Source organism: Procambarus clarkii, chromosome 94 (assembly GCF_040958095.1).
Source record: "Procambarus clarkii isolate CNS0578487 chromosome 94, FALCON_Pclarkii_2.0, whole genome shotgun sequence".
NCBI classification, from domain to species: Eukaryota; Metazoa; Arthropoda; class Malacostraca; order Decapoda; family Cambaridae; genus Procambarus; species Procambarus clarkii.
The window spans coordinates 2,754,341-2,779,098 of NC_091243.1; the positions used below are offsets into that span (position 1 = coordinate 2,754,341).

General features: G+C 44.1%; 1 protein-coding gene across 3 annotated transcripts in view; it reads left to right on the forward strand.

Annotated features, from left to right (window-relative positions):
• The window catches only part of CARPA (Carbonic anhydrase-related protein A), a 339,981-nt gene that overhangs the window by 85,087 nt on the left and 230,136 nt on the right, over positions 1 to 24,758 (forward strand). The window contains exon 2 of one of the 3 annotated variants that reach the window (XM_045729300.2): positions 19,250 to 19,297. The exons of the other annotated variants lie outside the window; for them this stretch is intronic. Coding sequence (XP_045585256.1) covers positions 19,250 to 19,297 — 48 coding nt within the window. The remainder of the gene's footprint in view (positions 1 to 19,249; positions 19,298 to 24,758) is intronic. 3 annotated transcript variants of the gene reach the window in all.

Sequence of the window (24,758 nt, forward strand, 5' to 3'; positions counted from 1 at the left end):
ATATATATATATATATATGACGATAATATCCTTCAAGAGAGATTGAGCCTACTCTTCCCTCCTAAGTTCGTCCCTATCCAACAAGTACAACACCAAGGTTTGCCAGAGAGCAAACGTATTCAGCACCGGGAACACCTGCTCCACCTCCACCACTCAAACCACCAAACTACCTGCCCGTCGCCTGCTCATCGCTGATTGGCTGGTTCACATCGCACCTGCTCCCTCCACCCGCCACACTACCTGATGTCTGGGGCCACCACGACCTACAGCCCTCAGAATATCCCGTGCTTTCCACAAGTTAACACGTCTCATTGGTAGACTAAGCTCTGGCTTACGTGTACTAAGGGAGGTGGCAGCTTGAAGCCAATATTCCTGCACCCATATATCTCATTGTATATTATTCACTTGTTATTACTCACTTGTATTAACGTAACTTTTCATTTTGCCATTGATTATTCTTATTATTTTGATTGATTGATTTTATGTTACAATTTTTATGTCCATTTTATTCATGTTTTGCTTTTCTAACGTAATTAAAATTTCATTAAATTTTACTTGTGTTAAATTTACTTGTGTTTTGTGTGTCTTCCCATTACCTTACCTCAGACGAAAGTTCCAGATTTTCTCTTTTTGTTTCTTTATGTGACGAGGCCATACCCTTAGCTTTTGAAACAGCCGAACACCAACGCGTTACCGTCACAATATATATATATATATATATATATATATATATATATATATATATATATATATATATATATATATATATATATATATATATATATATATATATATATATATATATGACCTACCTACTTCTTGGCCTACTATGCAAGGCCCGATTTTCCTAGTAAGCCGAGTGATTTTCATTATTTTCAAAATATTGTTTTCAACTGGTTTATTTGAAATATTATTATTATATTATCTTACAAACATTAATTATTGACTTAGTTATGTTGGTTTAGGTTCGGTTAAGATAGTGTAGGTTAGGTTAGGTAGGGTTGGTTAGGTTCGGCCACAAATCTACATTAGTTTTAACTCAAATTAAAAGAACTTAACTCATACATAATGGAAATAGACAGATTTATAATTTCTTAATAAAAAAATCGAAAAATGTATAAGTTCAGGAAAACGTGGCTTATCAGGCACATCAGGCCTTATATATATATATATATATATATATATATATATATATATATATATATATATATATATATATATATATATATATATATATATATATATATATATATATATATATATTTTTTTTTCTGCGTCTTGTATAAAGATGTGAGGTGGTGGTGCAAGGACACCACATCTGGCAACACAGCTTTACAATATGTTCGGACCTATTTTTTATTTAAATTTTGGATGTTTCTAATATAACATATTTTCCGGGGAATTTATTATCCATCTCCCCAATTTGTGGATTCTCTTGGGCCACATTTCAGGGGCTACGACTCGCTGGTCACACCAAATACCTTTGCAACGTCCACGCTTCACACATCTGCATTTGGGTAATGTATCCATTTTTTTTATCTACAAACCAGATAGTAGACGTGGGTAGACGGTAGAAGCGGGTACTCTCCGAAGGGTAAAGAAGGCTGATTGTGCAGCTGGGCAGAGAGCTTTTAGGGTAGAGGTGGGTAGATAGCTTGGATGATAGAGGTAGGTAGATAGTTTGGAGGGTAGAGGTAGGTAGATAGTTTGGAGGGTAGAGATAGGTAAATAGCTTGGAGGGTAGAGGTAGGTAGATAGCTTGGAGGGTAGAGGTAGGTAGATAGCTTGGAGAGTAGAGGTTGGAAGATAGGTTGGATGATAGAGGTAGGTAGATAGCTTGGAGTGTAGAGGTAGGTAGATAGCTTGGAGGGTAGAGGTAGGTAGATAGCTTGGAGGGTAGAGGTAGGTAGATAGCTTGGAGGGTAGAGGTAGGTAGATAGCTTGGAGGGTAGAGGTAGGTTGATAGTTTGGAGGGTAGAGGTTGGTAGATAGCTTGGAGGGTAGAGCTAGGTAGATAGTTTGGAGGGTAGAGGTTGGTAGATAGCTTGGAGGATAGATGTAGGTAGATAGCTTAAAGGGTAGAGGTAGGTAGATAGCTTCGAGGATAGAGGTGGGTAGATAGCTTCGAGGGTAGAGGTAGATAGCTGGATGTTTGAGAATGGTAGAGACCGGAGAGTGAGGTGAGAAGCGAGGCCGGAGGATAGAGGTGGGCAGACACCGCAGGATAGAGATGGTAGTGGGGGAAGGGGACAGAGGTGGATAGAGAGGCAATAAGGTACAGGTAGGTTGAGAGGTCTGTGGAGCTGAGGTAGCTTGAGAGACCGAGGAAGCAGAGGTAGCATGAGAGACCGAGGAAGCAGAGGTAGCTTGAGAGACCGAGGAAGCAGAGGTAGCGTGAGAGACCGGGGAAGCAGAGGTAGCGTGAGAGACCGGGGAAGCAGAGGTAGCGTGAGAGACCGAGGAAGCAGATGTAGCGTGAGAGACCGAGGAAGCAGAGGTAGCGTGAGAGACCGGGGAAGCAGAGGTAGCGTGAGAGACCGGGGGAGCAGAGGTAGCGTGAGAGACCGAGGAAGCAGAGGTAGCGTGAGAGACCGAGGAAGCAGAGGTAGCGTGAGAGACCGAGGAAGCAGAGGTAGTGTGAGAGACCAAGGAAGCAGAGGTAGCGTGAGAGACCGAGGAAGCAGAGGTAGCGTGAGAGACCGAGGAAGCAGAGGTAGCGTGAGAGACCAAGGAAGCAGAGGTAGCATGAGAGACCGAGGAAGCAGAGGTAGCGTGAGAGACCGAGGAAGCAGAGGTAGCGTGAGAGACCAAGGAAGCAGAGGTAGCGTGAGAGACCGAGGAAGCAAAGGTAGCGTGAGAGACCGAGGAAGCAGAGGTAGCGTGAGAGACCAAGGAAGCAGAGGTAGCGTGAGAGACCGAGGAAGCAGAGGTAGCGTGAGAGACCGAGGAAGCAGAGGTAGCATGAGAGACCAAGGAAGCAGAGGAAGCATGAGAGACCGAGGAAGCAGAGGTAGCGTGAGAGACCGGGGAAGCAGAGGTAGCGTGAGAGACCGGGGAAGCAGAGGTAGCGTGAGAGACCGAGGAAGCAGAGGTAGCGTGAGAGACCGGGGAAGCAGAGGTAGCGTGAGAGACTGGGGAAGCAGAGGTAGCGTGAGAGACCGAGGAAGCAGAGGTAGCGTGAGAGACCGAGGAAGCAGAGGTAGCGTGAGAGACCGAGGAAGCAGAGGTAGCGTGAGAGACCGAGGAAGCAGAGGTAGCCTGAGAGACCGAGGAAGCAGAGGTAGCGTGAGAGACCGAGGAAGCAGAGGTAGCGTGAGAGACCGAGGAAGCAGAGGTAGTCTGAGAGACCAAGGAAGCAGAGGTAGCGTGAGAGACCGAGGAAGCAGAGGTAGTCTGAGAGACCGAGGAAGCAGAGGTAGCGTGAGAGACCGAGGAAGCAGAGGTAGCGTGAGAGACCGAGGAAGCAGAGGTAGCGTGAGAGACCTACCAGAGCAGAGGTCAAGCTCGTTTGCCCCAACATTTTGTCAGCTGGCAGCATTTTATGGATCAGTTTTCCCTTGGAAATGAACGTTATCAGGCGGCCGGCGGAAAAACCATAGCCGCCGCGCGTAAAAAAACTGGAACTTGTCAGAGAACTGGGCTGCCCGCGCCCTGGTCGGCTCGAACGCCAGAACTCACATTTCTTGTGTACGCCTCGTGTACACACTTCTCAGAGTGCACGCGCACACACACACACACACACACACACACACACACACACACACACACACACATAGCCTGGGCCTCGTAGCCTGGTGGGGGCCTCGTAGCCTGGTGGGGGGCCTCGTAGCCTGGGGATAGCGCGCAGGATTCGTAATTCTGTGGCGCGGGTTCGATTCCCGCACGAGGCAGAAACAAATGGGCAAAGTTTCTTTCACCCTGAATGCCCCTGTTACCTAGCAGTAAATAGGTACCTGGGAGTTAGTCAGCTGTCACGGGCTGCTTCCTGGTGTGTGTGTGTGTGTGTGTGTGTGGTGTGGAAAAAAAAAAAAAAAAAGTAGTTAGTAAACAGTTGATTGACAGTTGAGAGGCGGGCCGAAAGAGCAAAGCTCAACCCCCATAAAAACACAACTAGTAAACACAACTAGTAAACACAACTAGTAAACACACACACACTAAGGGTCCACCTTCATCTTGATCAGTGTACACGTATGTATAGTTGCTGGCTGGTGAGTAGACTACTGTGGTGGGTGTTGTCTGCTTATGTCGTACACTCTGAGCACCTCCTAGTGTGCGCACTCAACTCCTAGTGTGCGTGTACTCTACTCCTAGTAAGTGTGTACTCTACTCCTAGTGTGTGTGCACTCTTCTCCTAGTGAGCACACTCTACTCCTAGTGTGTGTGCACTCTACTCCTAGTGTGCACACTCTACTCCTAGTGTGCACACTCTACTCCTAGTGTGCACACTCTACTCCTAGTGTGCACACTCTACTCCTAGTGTGTGTGTGTGCACTCTACTCCTAGTGTGTGAGCACTCTTCTCCTAGTGTGCACACTCTACTCCTAGTGTGTGTGCACTCTACTCCTAGTGTGCACACTCTACTCCTAATGTGTGTGCACTCTATTCCTAGTGTGCACACTCTACTCCTAGTGTGTGTGCACTCTACGCCTAGTGTGTGCACTCTACTCCTAGTATGTGCACTCTTCACCTAGTGTGTGTGCACTCTATTCCTAGTGTGTGTGCACTCTATTCCTAGTGTGTGTGCACTCTACTCCTAGAGTATGTGCACTCTACTCTTAGAGTGTGTGCACTCTTCTCCTAGTGTGTGTGCACTCTGCTCCTATTGTATGTGAGCACTCTACTCCCAGTGTGCACTCTATTCCTAGTGTGTGTGCACTCTACTCCAAGAGTATGTGCACTCTACTCTTAGAGTGTGTGCGCTCTTCTCCTAGTGTGTGTGCACTCTACTCCTATTGTATGTGAGCACTCTACTCCCAGTGTGCACTCTATTCCTAGTGTGTGCACTCTACTCCCAGTGTACGCACTATACTCCTAGTGTGGGCACTCTACTCCTAGTGTGTGTGCACTCTACTCCTAGTGTGTGTGCACTCTACTCCCAGTTTGTGCACTCTACTCCTAGTGTGTGCACTCTACTCCTAGTGTGTTTACTCTACTCCCAGTGTGTGCACTCTACTCCTAGTGTGTTCACTCTACTCCCAGTGTATGCACTCTACTCCTAGTGTGTGCACTCTACTCCCAGTGTGTGCACTCTGCTCCTAGTGTGTGCACTCCACTCCCAGTGTGCGCACTCTACTCCTAGTGTGAGCCCTCTACTCCTAGTGTGTGCACTCTACTCCCAGTGTGCGCACTCTACTCCAAGTGTGTGCACTCTACTCCTAGTGTGTGCACTATACTCCTAGTTTGTGCACTCTACTCCTAGTGTGTGCACTCTACTCCCAGTGTGCGCACTCTACTCCTAGTGTGTGCACTCTACTCCCAGTGTGTGCACTCTACTCCTAGTGTGTGCACTATACTCCCAGTGTGTGCACTCTACTCCTAGTGTGTGCACTCTACTCCCAGTGTGCGCACTCTACTCCTAGTGTAAGCACTCATCTTGCCTCTCTACATCAAATACATTGAAAGACTCTACCATGATTGTGTGTATGACCTTAGTAATGATCCAGTGCTGTGCCACCCTTAATAATCCAGTGCTGTGCCACCCTTAATAATCCAGTGCTGTGCCACCCTTAATAATCCAGTGCTTTGCCACCCTCAGTAATCCAGTGCTGTGCCACCCTTAATAATCCAGTGCTGTGCCACCCTTAATAATCCATTGCTGTGCCACCTTTAGTAATCCAGTGATGTGGCACCCTTAATAATCCAGTGCTGTTCCACCCTTAATAATCCAGTGCTTTGCCACCCTCAGTAATACAGTGCTGTGCCACCCTTAATAATCTAGTTCAGCGCTACCCTTAAAAAGACTAAGAGTTACCCTAAGTGTGTTTCGCGTTATTTTGGTGCCTTTCGTGCCATTGAGAGAGTTTTATGGTGTCAGAGAAAGTGGTCCACTTAATAACCCAGGTCAGGGACTACAAAATGTGGTCTACTTATTAACCCAGGTCACAGACTACAGTGAGTGATCCACTTAACCCAGGACATATAGCAAACTTGTGAAAGCTATACATAAACATATAAACGCCCCGTGTTTATTGTATGTTAACTGGGAGTTTACTTTAGTCATGGACAGTGGTCACGACTGTGGTAAACTTTGTGGTTTATCAGTGAGGACTTGTGGGGAGCCGGGAACCCTCCAGAGGTTGACCGGAGTTGTAGCGCCCCAGACAACCTTCCTGGCTCCTCACCCAACACCAGACCCAACACAAGACCCAACACCAGACCCAACACCAGTCCCAACACCAGACCCAACACCAGACCCAACACCAGACCCAACACCAGACCCAACACCAGACCCAACACCAGTCCCAACACCAGACCCAACACCAGACCCAACACCAGACCCAACACCAGACCCAACACCCTACCCATATGCCCGCCAGCTTGGGTGGCATAGCATTTCGTTGTGTTTCCAGAATATGACTCTAAACATTCACTCCAATAACAGATCTCGCCAGACGTAATATCACAAGGGGCGGGACGCACCCTCAACACGTTAGCAAGGGCTGTGAAGCTCATCACACACACAACTGCCATTTTTAATACTCCGAGGCCTCACATTACAGTGTGAAACTCCGCCGTCAGCAGCGGGCCAGAGCGGCAGGTGGTTCGTAAAACACCAAGCGCTCCGGGACTCCCAATTCTTGGCATAGGTCATAAAAAGTAATTTTTGCTTTGGAAGACGTTCTAAATTGAATTTTATGTTTATTTTATATATTTATTATTAAGATATATAACTAATTTTTTATGATGAAGGGCGGGGGGGGGGGGGGGGGGGTAAGGTTTATTTAATGGATTGTTATATATTTGTGTTATCTAAAGTGTTTAAACACGTCCAGTGGAAGTGACCGCCATTGAGGTGCGGTTCAGTGATGGAGACGCTGTTTATATCCTCTAGTCATGTGATTCGACGTTGACGTTGTCATGTTGACGTTGATCCCATGGACACTGTATGAGCACAGTGGAGCTCAATCGTACAGTCGTTGTGGGTCTCATATAGACGCACTCTACGTCTGCTCTATTGATCTGGCGTAGACGCACTTTACTACACTCCTACACTGTGGGGCCTCATTTGGACGCTGTCTAAAACACTCTGTCACTCTAGTAGAGTGACGCTGCCCGTGTTTGACAAGATATATAACTTCTCTCCCCAGAATCTTAGATGAAATAGACAAAACAAGTGACGTATGCGTCATATTTATTTCTGCTACCTAAATGTAACTAAATTCTTGGCTACAAACACACACACACACGCACACACACACACACACACACACACACACACACACACACACACACACACACACACACACACACACACACACACACACACACACACACACACACACACATTAATGGAATGCATTAGGCAGTGATGTGGTGAAGGCTGACTCCATACACAGTTTCAAATGTTGATATGATAGAACCCAGTAGGCTCAGGTATCTGTACACCAGTTGATTGACAGTTGAAAGACGGGACCAAAGAGCCAGAGCTCAACAACTACAAGCAAAACAACGTGAGTACAACTAGGTGAGTACACATACTCACACACACACTCACATCCTTGACACATGGATATATATATATATATATATGAATGAAAACTCACACCCCAGAAGTGACTCGAACCCATACTCCCAGAAGCAACGCAACTGGTAACTACAGGGCGCCTTAATCCGCTTGACCATCACGGCCGTCAAAAGGAAGTGATAGCCGAGGCTATTTGAGCCACTTCCCCGACGGCAACTCGGATGGTAATCTTGGGCATAGCATTTCACCAAATCACCTCATTCTTTGGGGCACACGTGAGGAACACAAATGCGAACAAGCCTGAATGGTCCCCAGGACTATATGCGAATGAAAACTCTATGTATGGGGACCATTCAGGGGACCATTCAGGCTTGTTCGCATTTGTGTTCCTCACGTGTGCCCCAAAGAATGAGGTGATTTGGTGAAATGCTATGCCCAAGATTACCATCCGAGTTGCCGTCGGGGAAGTGGCTCAAATAGCCTCGGCTATCACTTCCTTTTGACGGCCGTGATGGTCAAGCGGATTAAGGCGCCCTGTAGTTACCAGTTGCGTTGCTTCTGGGAGTATGGGTTCGAGTCACTTCTGGGGTGTGAGTTTTCATTCGCATATAGTCCTGGGGACCATTCAGGCTTGTTCGCATATATATATATATATATATATATATATATATATATATATATATATATATATATATATATATATATATATATATATATATATACATACATATATATAATATATGTACAATTATATGTGTGTCAAGACTAAGAAAAGTGTCAACCACTCTTCATATGACACGCTATAGGAATGTTCCGAAATTCACGAAAGGATTCGCAGTCGGCCTGAAAAATAGCAAAGCATTAGCATAAATCTTCCCTGATTCAGAGGCGGGCGGTGAGAAATGACTGGCTTTGGAATTTTAAACGACATGCAGAAACACCATCTGAATATTTGGGCGTCTACATTACAGTTTTTTCTCTTTCACCGAGTAATTACTTTTGTGTTTATGGCAACTGAGAAATGCGAAATAATAACATGTTTCAGTATATTTGTTAGTATGTAGTTTTTCTGTCCACTATTGGAATGATAGAGTACGTTCTTGTGCGCGCGCACGCACACACACACCACACCCCCTTCCCCCCCCCCCCCCCCCGACACACACACACACCCCCCCTCCTACCCCACCCCCCCCCCCCCCCCCCCCCCCCCGACACACACACACACACACACGTCTTGCAGAAAACAGGTGGAACTCAGCCCCCGGGTTAGACCTTATAATTGTACCAAAAATAGAATTGTTCTGGTGCAATTCTTTGTGAAGAGGCAGTGGAGTACATAATGGAGAACAAGGCATTTATTCAGAGGCAGTGAAACCCATTATAATGTGTTTATTGAGAGGTGTCTGACGAAAGATTAACAAATTGCCCAAAAGGCGAGATGGCCAGCACGACACCGTAACCCTAGCCTTTCACGTAACCTCACCTCCTAGGTCACCTCCCAGGTCGCCTCCCAGGTCACCTCCCAGGTCCCACCTACCCAACTCTGCCCTGCTATACATCCCTCCTGCTTCAACCCCCAATAACTCCACTGCCCCTGCTACATCGCTCCTGTCAATGACCCTAACGGGCCAAGCCACGCCCTCCCAAAACCCACGTTCCCACCCCTCCTCCCTTATTACCCCCTCCCACACCCCTGCCCCGTAATATATATATATATATATATATATATATATATATATATATATATATATATATATATATATATATATATATATATATATATATTATTAAATATGACCGAAAAAGTAAGATTAATAATTCTATCACGAATTATCTCAATGTTTCTTATATTTCTTTTCACTGTTGATGGTAACTGAAAAATCAATTCTCCAAAATTCATTTTTATTTCTAGTCTGACGCGACACTTGAACGCGATTCGTAAAACTTATTACATTTTCAAAGACTTTAGTTTACACACACACAACTGTAACTAAACAGAGTTTAAACAGCTTCGATTTTATACCTGCATTTGGGTGAGGTGATATGTTACAACAGTTTTTGGATGAGGTGAAAACAAACTTTCAACACAAGACAGAACACGAAACAATGGGTATAATATTTTGTAAGTTAAAGGAAAGAATGGGAGTAACTGCAAAGGGCCTATTGACCCATATTTCTTGATGCTTCTATATTGGTGCGGAGTCTTGAAGTGGGTAGAATATAGATGTGCATTAATTGGCTGTTGATTGCTGGTGTCGACTTCTGTGCCTCTGTGTAGTGCCTCGCAGATATCAAGCCGCCTGCTATCGCTGTATCTATCGATAATTTCCGTGTTTTTTTGTTAAGACTTCTCTGGTGATGGTCTGGTTGTGGGAAGTGATTATATGTTCCTTAATGGAGCCCTGTTGCTTATGCATTGTTAATTGCCTGGAAAGAGATGTTGTTGTCTTGCCTATATACTGAGTTCTTTCAGGCTTACAGTCCCCAAGTGGGCATTTGAAGCATAGACGACATTGGTCTCTTTAAAGCGTTTTTGCTTTGAGTCTGGAGAGTTTCTCATGAGTAGGTTGGCCGTTTTCTTGGTTTTATAGTAAATCGTCAGTGGTATCTTCTGATTTTTGTCTGTATGGATAACGTTTCTATTAACAATATCTTTCAGGACCCTTTCCTCCGTTTTATGAGCTGTGGAAAAGAAGTTCCTGTAAAATAGTCTAATAGGGGGTACAGGTGTCGTGTTAGTGGTGTCATCAGAGGTTGCATGGCGTTTCACCTTCCTTCTTATGATGTCTTCAACGAAACCATTGGAGAAGCCCTTGTTGACTAGGACCTGCCTTACCCTACAGAGTTCTTCATCGACTTGCTTCCATCCTGAGCTGTGGCTGAGAGCACGGTCGACATAAGCATTAACAACACTCCTCTTGTACCTGTCTGGGCAGTCACTGTTGGCATTGAGACACATTCCTATGTTTGTTTCCTTAGCGTAGACTGCAGTGTGGAAACCTCCACTCCTTTCCATGACTGTTACATCTAGAAAGGGTAGCTTCCCATCCTTCTCCATCTCGTAAGTGAAACGCAACACAGAATTCAGCACAAATGCCTCCTTCAACTCCTGCAGATGTCTGACATCAGGTACCTGTGTAAAAATGTCGTCAACATTCTTGCTGTATATGGCCGGTTTCAAGTTCATGTCGACTAAGCCCTTTTGTTCGATGGTACCCATGTAGAAGTTCGCAAATAGGACACCTAGGGAAGAACCCATGGCGACCCCATCTACTTGCTTATACATGTGCCCATCCGGGCTCAAGAAGGGTGCCTCTTTAGTACAAGCTTGGAGTAGTTTCCTTAGAATGTTTTCTGGTATGTCAAGATGAGTACAGGCCGGATCACGATACACTCTGTCAACTATCATCCCGATTGTTTCATCCACAGGTACGTTGGTAAACAGTGATTCTACGTCCAACGAGGCTCTATCCCTGTGGCCCGTGTTCCCCGCAGTAAGTCAACAAATTCCTTTGGAGACTTCAGGCTGAAGGCGCAAGGGACATAAGGAGTCAGCAAGCTGTTGAGTCGCTTCGCCAGTCTGTACGTGGGTTTGGATATCTGGCTAATGATTTGTCGAAGTGGATTTCCAGGCTTGCGTGCCTTGACATTTTCATACATGTATCCAGGTTTGTATTCCCCAATAATCTTTGGCAGGTGGAGTCCATCTAGAAAGGGCAGCTTCCCATCCTTCTCCATCTCGTAAGTGAAACGCAACACAGAATTCAGCACAAATGCCTCCTTCAACTCCTGCAGATGTCTGACATCAGGTACCTGTGTAAAAATGTCGTCAACATTCTTGCTGTATATGGCCGGTTTCAAGTTCATGTCGACTAAGCCCTTTTGTTCGATGGTACCCATGTAGAAGTTCGCAAATAGGACACCTAGGGAAGAACCCATGGCGACCCCATCTACTTGCTTATACATGTGCCCATCCGGGCTCAAGAAGGGTGCCTCTTTAGTACAAGCTTGGAGTAGTTTCCTTAGAATGTTTTCTGGTATGTCAAGATGAGTACAGGCCGGATCACGATACACTCTGTCAACTATCATCCCGATTGTTTCATCCACAGGTACGTTGGTAAACAGTGATTCTACGTCCAACGAGGCTCTTATCCCTGTGGCCCGTGTTCCCCGCAGTAAGTCAACAAATTCCTTTGGAGACTTCAGGCTGAAGGCGCAAGGGACATAAGGAGTCAGCAAGCTGTTGAGTCGCTTCGCCAGTCTGTACGTGGGTTTGGATATCTGGCTAATGATTTGTCGAAGTGGATTTCCAGGCTTGCGTGCCTTGACATTTTCATACATGTATCCAGGTTTGTATTCCCCAATAATCTTTGGCAGGTGGAGTCCGGATTTCTTGGCGTTCACAGTTTCACATAAAAATGAATCTCATACTCTCTGACCAAACTAAATTCCAAAGGGTAACAAAGGAGACCACAGCTGAATTGAAAGTAAAGGTCAACAAATTGATTCGAAACTGTGAACGCCAAGAAATCCGGACTCCACCTGCCAAAGATTACTGGGGAATATAAACCTGGATACACATATGGAAATGTCAAGACACACAAGCCTAGAAACTCTCTTCGGCCAATCATCAGCCAGATACCCACACCCACGTACAGACTGGCGAAACGACTCAACTATCCCTCTATTTATCCATCTATTCCTACAACTACTTAACTATTTATCCATCCATCTGCTCCTTTGTCTATAGCTGTATCCAACTGGTTTCATTCATCAATCCATCCATCAATCTATCCACCTATCCATCTATCTTTTCACCGGTCTATCTACCTATCTATCCATCTATCTTTCCATCCCATCTATCAACTGTCTTTGTGTCTCTTTCTCTGTTTCTTTCTCTTTCTTTGTCTGTGTCTGTCTTTGTCTCTGTCCCTGTCTTGGTCCCTGTCTGTCTCTGGTTATCTCTCTAATGTGTGGGTGGTCGCCAGTGAGAGGAGCTTAGTGGGTGAAATTACTATAAAGAAGAATAGTTACCCCCATCTTCTGTTAATGGTCTGTGGCTTGAGGAACCTTTGAAGTTGTGGAATAATCACCTGTTTTATGATAGTACGGGCAAATTATTGACAGCACGAAATGTCTGTTAATTTATCCGAGATCAGTGAATTATGGTACATATTACTATAATAAAAAAAACATTGAAAACGTTAGTTTTGAAAATAGTTTGCTGTATAGCATTTGGCAAAGCGAAAAATCGCCGTGGGGGTCTGAATGTAACCCTGGCACAATGTTCGTTTTTTAATTATGGTGATGCTGACATGCCTATGTTAATCCTTACCCAAGACCCTTCTTTCTGCTAATTTGGGTGATGCTAGCACCATGCATGTGGCCTTCGACTCGAATAGACATTCTCTCGTACAGTATAGATAAAGATAAATGTATCTTACAATAAGAGAGTCTTTATTCGAAATCGGAGGCCACATGTCTCTGTGCCACTAGACATATCCAAATATGAAGGGGTACTGGATCTAAGGCATGGGACGGATATAGGCTGGTCGAGGGAGTCTAAAGTTAAAAGATTTAAAAAATATTAATTATTCACACATCCCCACCGATTCTCAAGGATCCAGTTCTGGTCAAATGTGAAATATTCATACAGATATCCAAAGATTATATCATCATCAGTAAAATGTTATTTATTTAATCATATAGATTCAATTTCTCTAATTATGTATTAAATGCAATGCAGATTTCAGTATTTCTGAATATGTTACGTCAAGTAAGGTTTTCATTGGTCCTTTTTTTTTCAGAATTCACTTTTTACTTGACTAATGACACACGTATATACAACGCTGTTATTTAGATATAGGCTGTTTTTGCAAGCAGGTCAATATTATCATCCTCTGAGATCTCAACATGTATTGTATACAGATGCATCTTATTTCAATCGGGTTTCAAAACATAAAATATTAATTCGAATATCACCAACCATAGGGGTTACTACTACTATTTGTGCTCAATGCCATGAATCAATCTAGGAGCTACAGTATATATTTGCATTATTTTTATTATATTTCAGTGACAAGTCTTGCCCTTGCCACAATTAAGGTAACTGGCTGCTTCTACTTGTCATCCATGTAATATGCTCTACAACATAATTTGTCAATATGTGCAGTTTAGATTTTACCAATTTTCAATTGTCTACTTAAGCAAGTAAACAATTTTCCCGGAAAATTTTCTCTAGTAATTGTCCAGAGTATTATTAGATAACAGAGTCATAGATGGCTGATCTCGTCAGGGAGTTAATTACTCAGGGGATGGTAAATGAGTATAATTTCTATGTAATTGATAAAATGCTAGCAATCTTTATCTCTGTCTGTCTCTCTCTCTCTCTCCCTCTTTCTCCCTCCCTCTCTCTCTCTCTCTCTCTCTCTCTCTCTCTCTCTCTCTCTCTCTCTCTCTCTCTCTCTCTCTCTCTCTCTCTCTCTCTCTCTCTCTCTCTCTCTCTTTCTCTCCTCTCTCTCTCTCTCTCTCTCTCTCTCTCTCTCTCTCTCTCTCTCTCTCTCTCTCTCTCTCTCTCTCTCTCTCTCTCTCTCTCTCTCTCTCTCTCTCCTCCCTCCCAGCTCCCACTTTAGCTGGGGACGTTACCTTGGGACTCGCCTACAGCTCCTCAGGGACCTCCTGCATTGTTTCTCACTCCTGGATTTGTTTAATATTACCAGCTGCCTGAGAGGGCACACATATTACCAGCTGCCTGAGAGGCCACACATATTACCAGCTGCTTGAGAGGGAACACATATTACCAGCTGCCTGAGAGGGCACACATATTACCAGCTGCCTGAGAGGGCACACATTTGACCACCTGCATAACGTTTGTAAATATTTCCAGCTACCTTGGGTGATAAACATTACGATCAGCTGCCTCAAGGAAACAAATATTACCCTGCTGGCTAAGAACACAACTAGACCTATGATACTTAGCCTTATCGTTTTCATATATGTTTTAATATTCCCACCGAGGCTTGGTGCTGGATAGGACCACTTGCGTGGGTATGTCTTCTAATGTCACTTGAGCCCTTTCAGTGGTTATCCTAATGCTTCTGCTCTTGTATTGTGGGTTGATGCTTCTTTTCCTCCCTACTATATTGGTTATCTTTCGTGGCTCTATTTTTTGGGGAGTACCGGTGTGCATGGGTGGCATGCTTAGGACGTAGCACCGGTTCTCATCCCAGCTAAACCACACGACGGAACTTCGAACGTGTTGCTACAACGTTCGAACAAGTTTTAACATCTTCTAGCAATTGTAACAACCAATATAGCACGTTGAAGCAACGTTCTAATGCGTCATAATAACGTTAACACAAGATGTAACAATTTTATTACAAGTTGTAACAAGGGAATCATAGGGATCGTTACATTGTGTGTTTGCAGGGCGCGAAGGTCAAGTATTAAAATAATCCAATGGACTTACCTGTAAGGCCTATGCTATGTTGCACCTTTTTTTGGACTTGCATATGCTAATTGGGCAATTCTGCAAATTGCCTAGTTACCACCTTCTTATTCTTCCCTGTCTGAAGGAACTGGGAAGAATAAGAATATTCAGGAAAGTTTACTAGAATAGTTAGAAACGTTTAATAGAATATTCAGAAACGTTAACAAGATTTTTTCAAGAATGTTTAACACCATCAAATATAAGTGTGGCAATATTTAAGCATAAAAGTTTGCAGGACAGACAGAGGATCATTTACTTGAATTTAACCAAACATGAACAAGATTTAAATTGGAATGTTCACACAACTGAATTGAAACTTCATAAGAATTAATCGCGAACGTTAACGGAAAAAATTTATTCGTGAACGTATACAAGAATTCAACAAAAACGTTTTCAAGAATTAAATAGGAATTTTGGCGACAAATACATAGGGACATTTAATAGTAAATTGGGACATTTACGACAATTTAAGGGAACGTTTGGAATTTTGGAATAGTTAATAGGACCGTTTTCGACAAGCAAACAGGAACGTTAACGACAATTAAAAAGAAAGATTTACGACAATTAAAAAGGAAGATTCATGACAATCAAGCAGGAACGTTTACAACAATTTAAAACAGGAAGGAAAAGGGGAATTATCAAGGGAAAACGCAAAGCCATTACGACAATATAGCACTTTGAAGGGGTCAGGATAAGGATTTGGGATGGGACGGGGGAAAGAAAGGGTGCCCCAACCATTTGTGGATGGTTGGGGATTGAACGCCGACCTGCATGAAGGCAAGTCGGCGTTCGACAAATTAACGGGAACGTTTACAAACGCCAAATATGCACGTTTACGAGAATCTGTAATTCGAATTGTACAAAGGAAGAAAATATAGTGTTGGTTCCTGAGCTGGTAGTGGAGAGCCCGGCCCGCTTCCCTAGACGTCGCTTAACCTGATAATGCCCGCACTTAAGGTCACACTTGAGGGCAAACTTCCTCGGTAACTGCACGAATCTCGCGCCGTTACGGCCCCCCGGTCTCGGGGCCCCGTACTCCGCAGCTAAATGTGTAGGCAACGTCGTCAGGAGACCCCAAGACGCACAGTGGACGGCCAACCACCTGCATGTTGGTGAGACAATGGGGGGCGGGGGGAGGGGGAGAATGGTGTAGGGGAGAGCGGGAGATGTGCAGGGAGGAAGGGAAAAAGGGGGAAGGGGAGAGGTGCAGGGGGAAAGGAGAGATTGGGAGGAGGCAAGAGGGACAAGGGGAGAGCGGGGAACGGGTGATGGGAAAGGGACAGAGAGAGGGGGAGGGATATGGGGAAGGGGATAGAGAGCAGGGGAGGGGGTAGGGGGGATGGCGAGAGTGGGGAAGGGGAAGGTGGAAAGGGGGGAGAGGGGGAGAGCAAATGTGCTGTTAAGTGGATGTTAATTGACTTGAGTTTGTTTGCTTGTTTATATGGAAGAGTGTTTATGATTAGCTGGATTTGTTAATGACGTTTGAAATAGTTTGGTGATGTAGAGTCTGGCCTCGGTGTCAGTGTTCCTCTGGCCCGCTAGTGTACTTGTATATTGACACAACCACACAGTCAATTTAATAGTTAAACAAAAGTACAATATTGCTTATATCTAAATCTGTTTATATCTGTATGTATGAATATCAGTATGTATACATTTGTATGTATCGGTATGTATGTATCATATATCCATCAAGTACGTCACTTACACCCAGTGTTTTGAAACTATTAAGATAATTTCCACTAATTGATGAGGGCGAGTTAATAAGGTGATGCCAGGAGATGGCTCCGGAGACGCCCTATAAATACCTTCCCTTCGGGCTAATGAGGCTGGTGAAGGGAAGAGACAATGCCTTGAACCCTTCTCAAGAGGGGGTTTAGGGAGGGGGGGTTGGGGAGTGCAGGGGGAGGGAGGGCTTTTAATGACTGTTTACCTGCACCATAATGGCTTGTTGACACTTGCTCCTAACAAGCAGTGTTCCCATCGACGTCCTCTGAAGGACGCGCCAGTCTGCTATAGTGCTTGGCCAACACAAAGCTGCTTCAGGCAATACCTATGAGGAACCCAACACCATGAGGAACCTTCGTAGGGAAGGTGCTACTGTCAGGAACCTTCGTGAGGAAGGTGCTACTGTCAGGAACCTTCGTGAGGAAGGTGCTACTGTAAGGAACCTTCGTAGGGAAGGTGCTACTGTCAGGAACCTTCGGGAGGAAGGTGTTACTGTAAGGAACCTTCGTGAGGAAGGTGCTACTGTAAGGAACCTTCGTGAGGAAGGTGCTACTGTAAGGAACCTTCGTGAGGAAGGTGTTACTGTAAGGAACCTTCGTGAGGAAGGTGCTACTGTAAGGAACCTTCGTAAAGAAGGTGCTACTGTAAGGAACCTTCGTAAGGAAGGTGCTACTGTAAGGAACTTTCGTAAGGAAGGTGCTACTGTAAGGAACCTTCGTGAGGAAGGTGCTACTGTAAGGAACCTTCGTGAGGAAGGTGCTACTGTAAGGAACCTTCGTAAGGAAGATGCTACTGTAAGGAACCTTCGTGAGGAAGGTGCTACTGTAAGGAACCTTCGTAAGGAAGATGCTACTGTAAGGAACCTTCGTGAGGAAGGTGCTACTGTAAGGAACCTTCGTGAGGAAGGTGCTACTGTAAGGAACCTTCGTGAGGAAGGTGCTACTGTAAGGAACCTTCGTGAGGAAGGTGCTACTATATGGAACTCGCCACTATAAGGAACTCACCCCTGAGGAACCTACCACAAAAAGGAACCAATCGCTATCAGGAAACCCAAAACCATGAGGAACCCCCCCCCCATCAATGAGAGGTCCGCCTCTCACAGCACCTCATCAAACCTCACTTCGCAACTTCTTTTTAGTGGGGGTAGGGATGAGGGGAGTGCTGTAGGAGGTGTGGGGGAAGAGGTTGATGGGTAGGGGGGGAGTGCGGTAGGGGGAGTGGGGTAAGGGGTGAGAGGGGGTGTGGGGAGGGGGGGGGGAGGACTCGGTAATTGTCAAATACCCCAGAGTTGCTTGGAGTGTTTGTGCAGTCAGACATTGCCCAGGTGTGAGGTGCGGTAATTACGGAAGGTGTGTGGCTGGAGGAGACTGAAGGGACACGGAGGGGGCTGGAGGGGGCTGAAGGGACACGGAGGGAGCTGGAGGAGACTGAAGGGACACGGAGGGGGCTGAAGGGACACGGAGGTGGCTGGAGGGGGCTGAAGGGACACGGAGGGAGCTGGGGGGGACTGAAGGGACACGGAGGGAGCTGGAGGAGACTGAAGGGACACGGAGGGAGCTGGAGGAGACTGAAGGGACACGGAGGGAGCTGGAAGGGGCTGAAGGGACACGGAGGGGGCTGGAGGAGACTGAAGGGACACAGAGGGAGCTGGAGGGGGCTGAAGGGACACGGAGGGAGCTGGAGGGGGCTGAAGGGACACGGAGGGGAGGGGAAAGGGCTGGTAGGTAACAAGGGGAGGCAGGGGGAAGGAGTAAATAGGCCGTAACGAGGTTACCCTAAGTCTACACAATGGATTACTCCGCGGTAACTAACCAGCTGTACAAACCAATTAAGGGGCCAGCCATTAGGGCGGATTATGTCATCTGCCGCAGTTGTTTCTCGCGTCATTACGGTATTTTGGGTGTATTTTTAAGAGATGATCGTCTGTGGGATTTTAGGCGTTGCTGTGGGATCAAGGGGGACCTTGATCCCACCCAAGCCTTGTTAGGTTGTGCGCTCATTACTCGGAATCAACTTTAATCTTTAATGACTCCGGTTTAGCAATGTCTTGCAGCAATTATTTTTTGTTTTACAAAATAATAATTACAAGTTTATTTTCGACCAGTTATCTTACCTTGTGAGGCATGAACTTCAAGTTATAAGATGTTCTTTATAATTCTTATTTTTTTGTATCTGTGAAGACAGTTAAGATTTAGTTGACCTGCTGATCCTATGTACACTTTATGGCAATATTCCCGAAACACTTTAAACCAATATGTAGTGGAGACTCTTGTTGGACATTATTAGTGGATTGTTTGGTGAAAATTAACCTAACCTAACCTAACCAACTCTGTTATTATTCTTTACAGGGTTGCGTGCCAACTGGGACGAATGGTGGACCTACGATGGCATATCAGGTCTGTACCTTATATATATATATATATATATAATATTATATATATATATATATATATATATATATATAATATATATATAATATATAATATATATTTATATATAATATACTTGCCATATATATTTATATATAAAACTTGCCATATATATATAATATATATATATATTATATATATATATATATATATTATATATATATATATATATATAATATATATATATATATATATATATATATATATAGGGGGGTACCACCACTGGTGCAATTATAGGGACCCACAGCCTCAGAGAAGGGAACACAGAGCACTCAGGGAAAAACTTGCCATTTAACTCTGAATACGAAAGAGTGTTTACTTCTCCTACCACCCCCTTTTTTTTATTATGATGTACACTTTATTATGCAAGGTTATACAGTTACATATCTGATTTTATACAAAAGATGAACATTAAGAGGACACAAGAAAAAGTTCGCTTCCTAGAGGCTGTAGATTTCCTCGAACTCCTCCGACGCCGGGCAGGAACCGAGGATGCAGCGGGCATTTTCCCTCTGGATCGCGACACTGAGGCGCTGAAAGAGAAAACTTGCTGCTCTAGGGTCTCTTCTGGTGTCAATGAGCTTGGAACCAAGATCCTTAAGAAACCTTCTTGCACTCTCACCCCATGGGCCTAGGGTCTCAGACCCTATTGGAGCGAAGTTGTACCTTTGATCTAATTGCCTGTATTTGACTGACTTTTGTTTTTCTCTGTGTGTCGCTGCGGCTCCTGCTGTGCCGGCAGAGAGGGTGATGTATGTCGTTGCCAGGGTGGATACGCAAGTATAGTCCCATGCTAACTGCCTACCACCCTTCCACGGACGCAGTGTGATTCCGTCTGGTCGGCCGGCAAAGAAGCCGGAGATGAACTAGATCAAATCTACACTGACGGGTCATCTAATCCTGTCAATGACAGGGCTGGTGCAGCATACACAGTAATCAAGGATAATACTTTCCAACACAGAAATGAAGAAAAAGCACGTATTGAGAACTATGCCTCTTCAACGCAAGCAGAGCTAACTGCCATTGTAATGGCGTTAAGGTTTCTTGAACGGAACACTAATGGTGCAATGATTTGCACCGATTCAAAAGCAGCACTGCAAAGCCTAAGTAAAAATCGGGCAGAAAATCGTGCAATAGTCGCTGAAATTAAGAGAGCTGTGAGAGTACTTACCAATCAGGAAAGAGTCATCAAGTTTCTGTGGATCCCCTCCCATGTTGGAATATGTGGAAATGAACGAGCAGATGTGCTGGCTGCTGAAGGCTTTGAAGGAGACCATATTGAATACTTCATACCCAAGACTCTACTACAACTTAGAGGTATTGTCAGGCAACATCACCGTGACAAGGTAACTGAGGAAAGGAGGATAGAAGCACAAACTAGTGAATCTTTACGATGGTACAACATGGCTGCAGCTGGCAGTCCCAATCGTTATGGCGAAGAGGAGGAGGACGAGGGAGGGAATCAGTAATAGCAAGAATTCTCTTGGATACAAATATCCTTGGAGGTATGGAATGGAAACAACAGTTGATCAGCGAAGTTGCAGAATCTGTGGTGAGAGTGACGGACGCCGCCTTGACCACTATCTACGTGAATGTGAACACCTGAGAGTTATCAGAAATATGTGTAGAATAATAAACCCCACATTGTTTGAGTTAGGAAAACACTATTTGTCAAATATTGATGCTGTTCTTAAAAATTACCCCACTTTGCACCCGCAAGATAACGTAAGCTTTCAAGGGTTGATAGATGTTAATCTTCTTGTTTGAGGAGTTGTTCACTTGAGACAGTTAAGCAAGTCCCAGCTGTGTCTGGGTACAAGTGATAGGATGAACAACCCAGCGGGTTTTCTTCCTATTGGGGAGTGTTGTACATGCTGCTATGGTGGTGTGTCCACTCACAAGATGAGTGGCGCTGCCCAATAAACTCGCCCCTCGGGGCAAAATTTAAAAAAAAAATTAAATTTAAAGCACCATGTGTTGCACGTAAGAGCACAACACGCTGTACTAAATATAATATGATTCCATTTCAATGTTCCGATTTCATTGACAAATTTAATTTTCATAGATTTCGATTTCTTTTCCTTTTGATTTATTTAATTTGTGTGAAATTACATTGGAATTGAGCTGTGTTGTTTACCATACCGTTCATTTCGTGAGTATAGATTAATTTGTTATTTTTTCATTGATTTTCATTTCGTTTTTAACTGTTTTTCTTATATATAAGTGATGGGAACATCAGATCATTTGATGTTCCCAATTTTCTGATGGGAACATTAGATCATTTGGGAATACATCGGACGAGGTAGTGGGGAATGGTGGGGAGGACGAAGAAATAGGAGGGGAGGATGGTGGGAAGAACGAGGGGACAGAGGAGTTGGGGATGGTGGGGTAGAGGAGAAAGGGGATTGGAGAATGGTGGGGAAGACGAGGGGATGGGGAAAGGGGGGGAAGGTAGATAGATCGAGGGGACAGGGGAGTGGGAGAATGTAGGGAGGACAAGGGGACCGGAGTTGAAAATGGTTAGGAGGACGAGAACACGGAAGAGTGGGGAGGACAAACGGATGGGGGAGAGAGGGATTGGTGGGATGGACGAGGGGACATGGGATTGTTGAATGGATGGGAGGATGAGGTGACGAGGGAGAGGGGAATGGGGGGGTATATATATAACTGAAAATTTACACCCCAGAAGTGACTTGAACCCATACTGTCAGAAGCAATGTATCTGATGTACAGGATACCTTAACCACTTGACTAACACGACTGGACAAAAGAGGATGGTAGCCGAGGTTAATTCCACATCCCCCCGCCGACACTCTGTTGGTAATCTTGGGCATGGTATTTTATCAAATCACCTCATTCTTTGGGGCACACGCGAGGAACACAAATGTGAACAAGCCTGAACAGTCTCCAGGCATATATGAAACTGAAAACTCACACCCCAGAAGTGACTCGTACCCATACTGCCAGAAGCAATGCATCTGATGTACAGGATCCCTTAACCACTCGACCAACACGACCGGACAAAAGACGATGGTCGCCGAGGCTTATTCCCCATCCCCACATGTGAGGAACACAAATTCGCATTTGTGTTCTCTCGCATGTGCCCCAAAGAATGTATACATATATATATATATATATATATATATATATATATATATATATATATATATATATATATAATATTATATATATATTAATATATATATATATATATATATAATATATATATATATATATATATATATATATATATATATATATTATATATATATATATATATATATTATATATATAACTAAAAACGTGAAGTAAAAACTGTAAAAATATTGATAATGACGCAACATTTTTCTTAATTTAGGCTGTGCGTGAGGAGTAAAACTTTACTGGGAGCGTTGGAGCAGTTCCAAATGAACACGTAATCCAGCTAAGAGTATTCAAAAAGTTTTAATGTTGCTGCCAACTAATTTCCATATCATCATTGAACAAGATTTACTATTCGCAGAAATCACACTTGTTAGGTGTGTGAAACCAGACGACTGCGACCATCAGGTTTAAAAAAGTTATCTTATAGACAATATGTTACGAAAGCATAACTTTTTAAGTGTCGTTAACACCCAATACTTTATTTAAGGATGTTAACACCCGTCACTCTTTCATGTGCTGTAAACACCCATAACTTTCTTAAGTGCCATTAGCACCCATCAGTTTGCTGAGTGCCGTGAGCACCCGTCACTTTGTTAGCTGCCGTTTCGTTGAAAGACTTTCTTAGTTTCATGGTGAAGCGTTGTGAACCCAAACCCCGACAGCTCTCGGTGGTCAATTTTCGGGTACAGATATTTCATCGAATCACCTCGCTGTTGGGACCACATGAGTTGGGGCCATATTGGCTTGGAGACCATTCAAGCTTCTTCGCATTTGTGTTATTCACGTGGCCCCAACAGCAAGATGATTCGATGAAATATCTGTACACTAAGATTGACAATCGAGTGCTGACGGAGGTTGGGTTAAAAGTCTCACGACTTCGAACCTTCGGTTGCAGACCACGAACACGTGATGAATCACGAAGAAATTAACACGTGATGAACAATGTGACAATGTCAGACCACGAAGTAAGGATTAGGATATGAGATTCCTTAAGTACTTTCGTATTTTATAATACATCTTCAGAAAGTGGATTTATAATGTTGTTGTTGTTGCAGTTGTTGATTAAGATGTAGATACTCAGAATGAAATGTCCATGTAGCACATGTTATAGTGAGCCTGTAACTGAGTTCGGTTATTTCCGATAACCTTGTTACTGTGATATTTAGGTCAAAGTTTTAAATGCAGGTGGGGTTTCCTTCTTTTCTCCCGTTTCTTTTCCACTTCTGTTTTAGCGAACTGGTTTTAGGCTTGTTTTAATAATATTGTCTTTGAGGCGGATATTGATGCACAGTGTTCACTAGTGTGTCTCTTTCTTCAACTGCTTTTCTAACCATTGTAGTCGTTGTGGATTTTGCATCTAATGCAGCTGCTGTCGTTGGATTAATGTTGAGTTTGATGCGCAGGGCTTCAGTCGCTTCACATTCCAGTACGTAGTGCAATAGTGGCGCCTCTACTTCTGTTCCACAGATGTGACACTCTTTAACTATTGAGTTCATTACCTCCCAGCAGCACTTGTAACCGACGCTGAGCCTGTGTATGGCAACTGCAATGTCTCTGGATATCTTTTTGCCAGGCTTGAAAGAGTAGTACCCCAGTGGCTTGTTTGTACGATATCGCAGTGGATCTTCCTACCGCTACTTTGGCTCTGTGGCGACTTTTGATAGTTAGGAGTATTTTCTTCTTGATTTGCTCCCTAATCTGTGAAAATCCTGGAGGTATTTGAACCTGTACACAGGTAGAACAGTGGCAGTTTTTGCTAGTGAGTCTGCCTTTTCATCATCATCAATGCAAATTTGACTTGGTATCCAATTTAGGGTGATTGACAGCCCTAGATTGTGTGCTTCGTTTCCTATAAGTAGGATTTCAGTGATATTTTGTAAATTATCTCTGCCGACTGGATAACAATGTCTGGAGCGAAGATTTAGAGTCGGTATGAATGACGACATCATGTAAATTATTCTCAATTGCATAATATATGGCCTCTTTCAGGACTTATAATTCTGTTTGCAATTTTGAGCCCCCATTATTCATGCTCCAGTAAGCTTCATGGTTGTTAGTATAAACTGCTGCCCCAGCAGAACCTTTTTCTTGATCAACTGATCCGTCTGTGAAGATGTGAGTGGTTGTAGATCTTGAGATGGTTTCCATATGCTGTTCTGTGACTGCTTTGAGCCTCTGCGAGTCACATGCTGATTTTTTAACTGGTAATCCTTCAATGATTATCTTTAGACTCGATTCTTCCCATGGAGGAGGCTGCCGAATGTGTTGATATAGTCTATCTTTC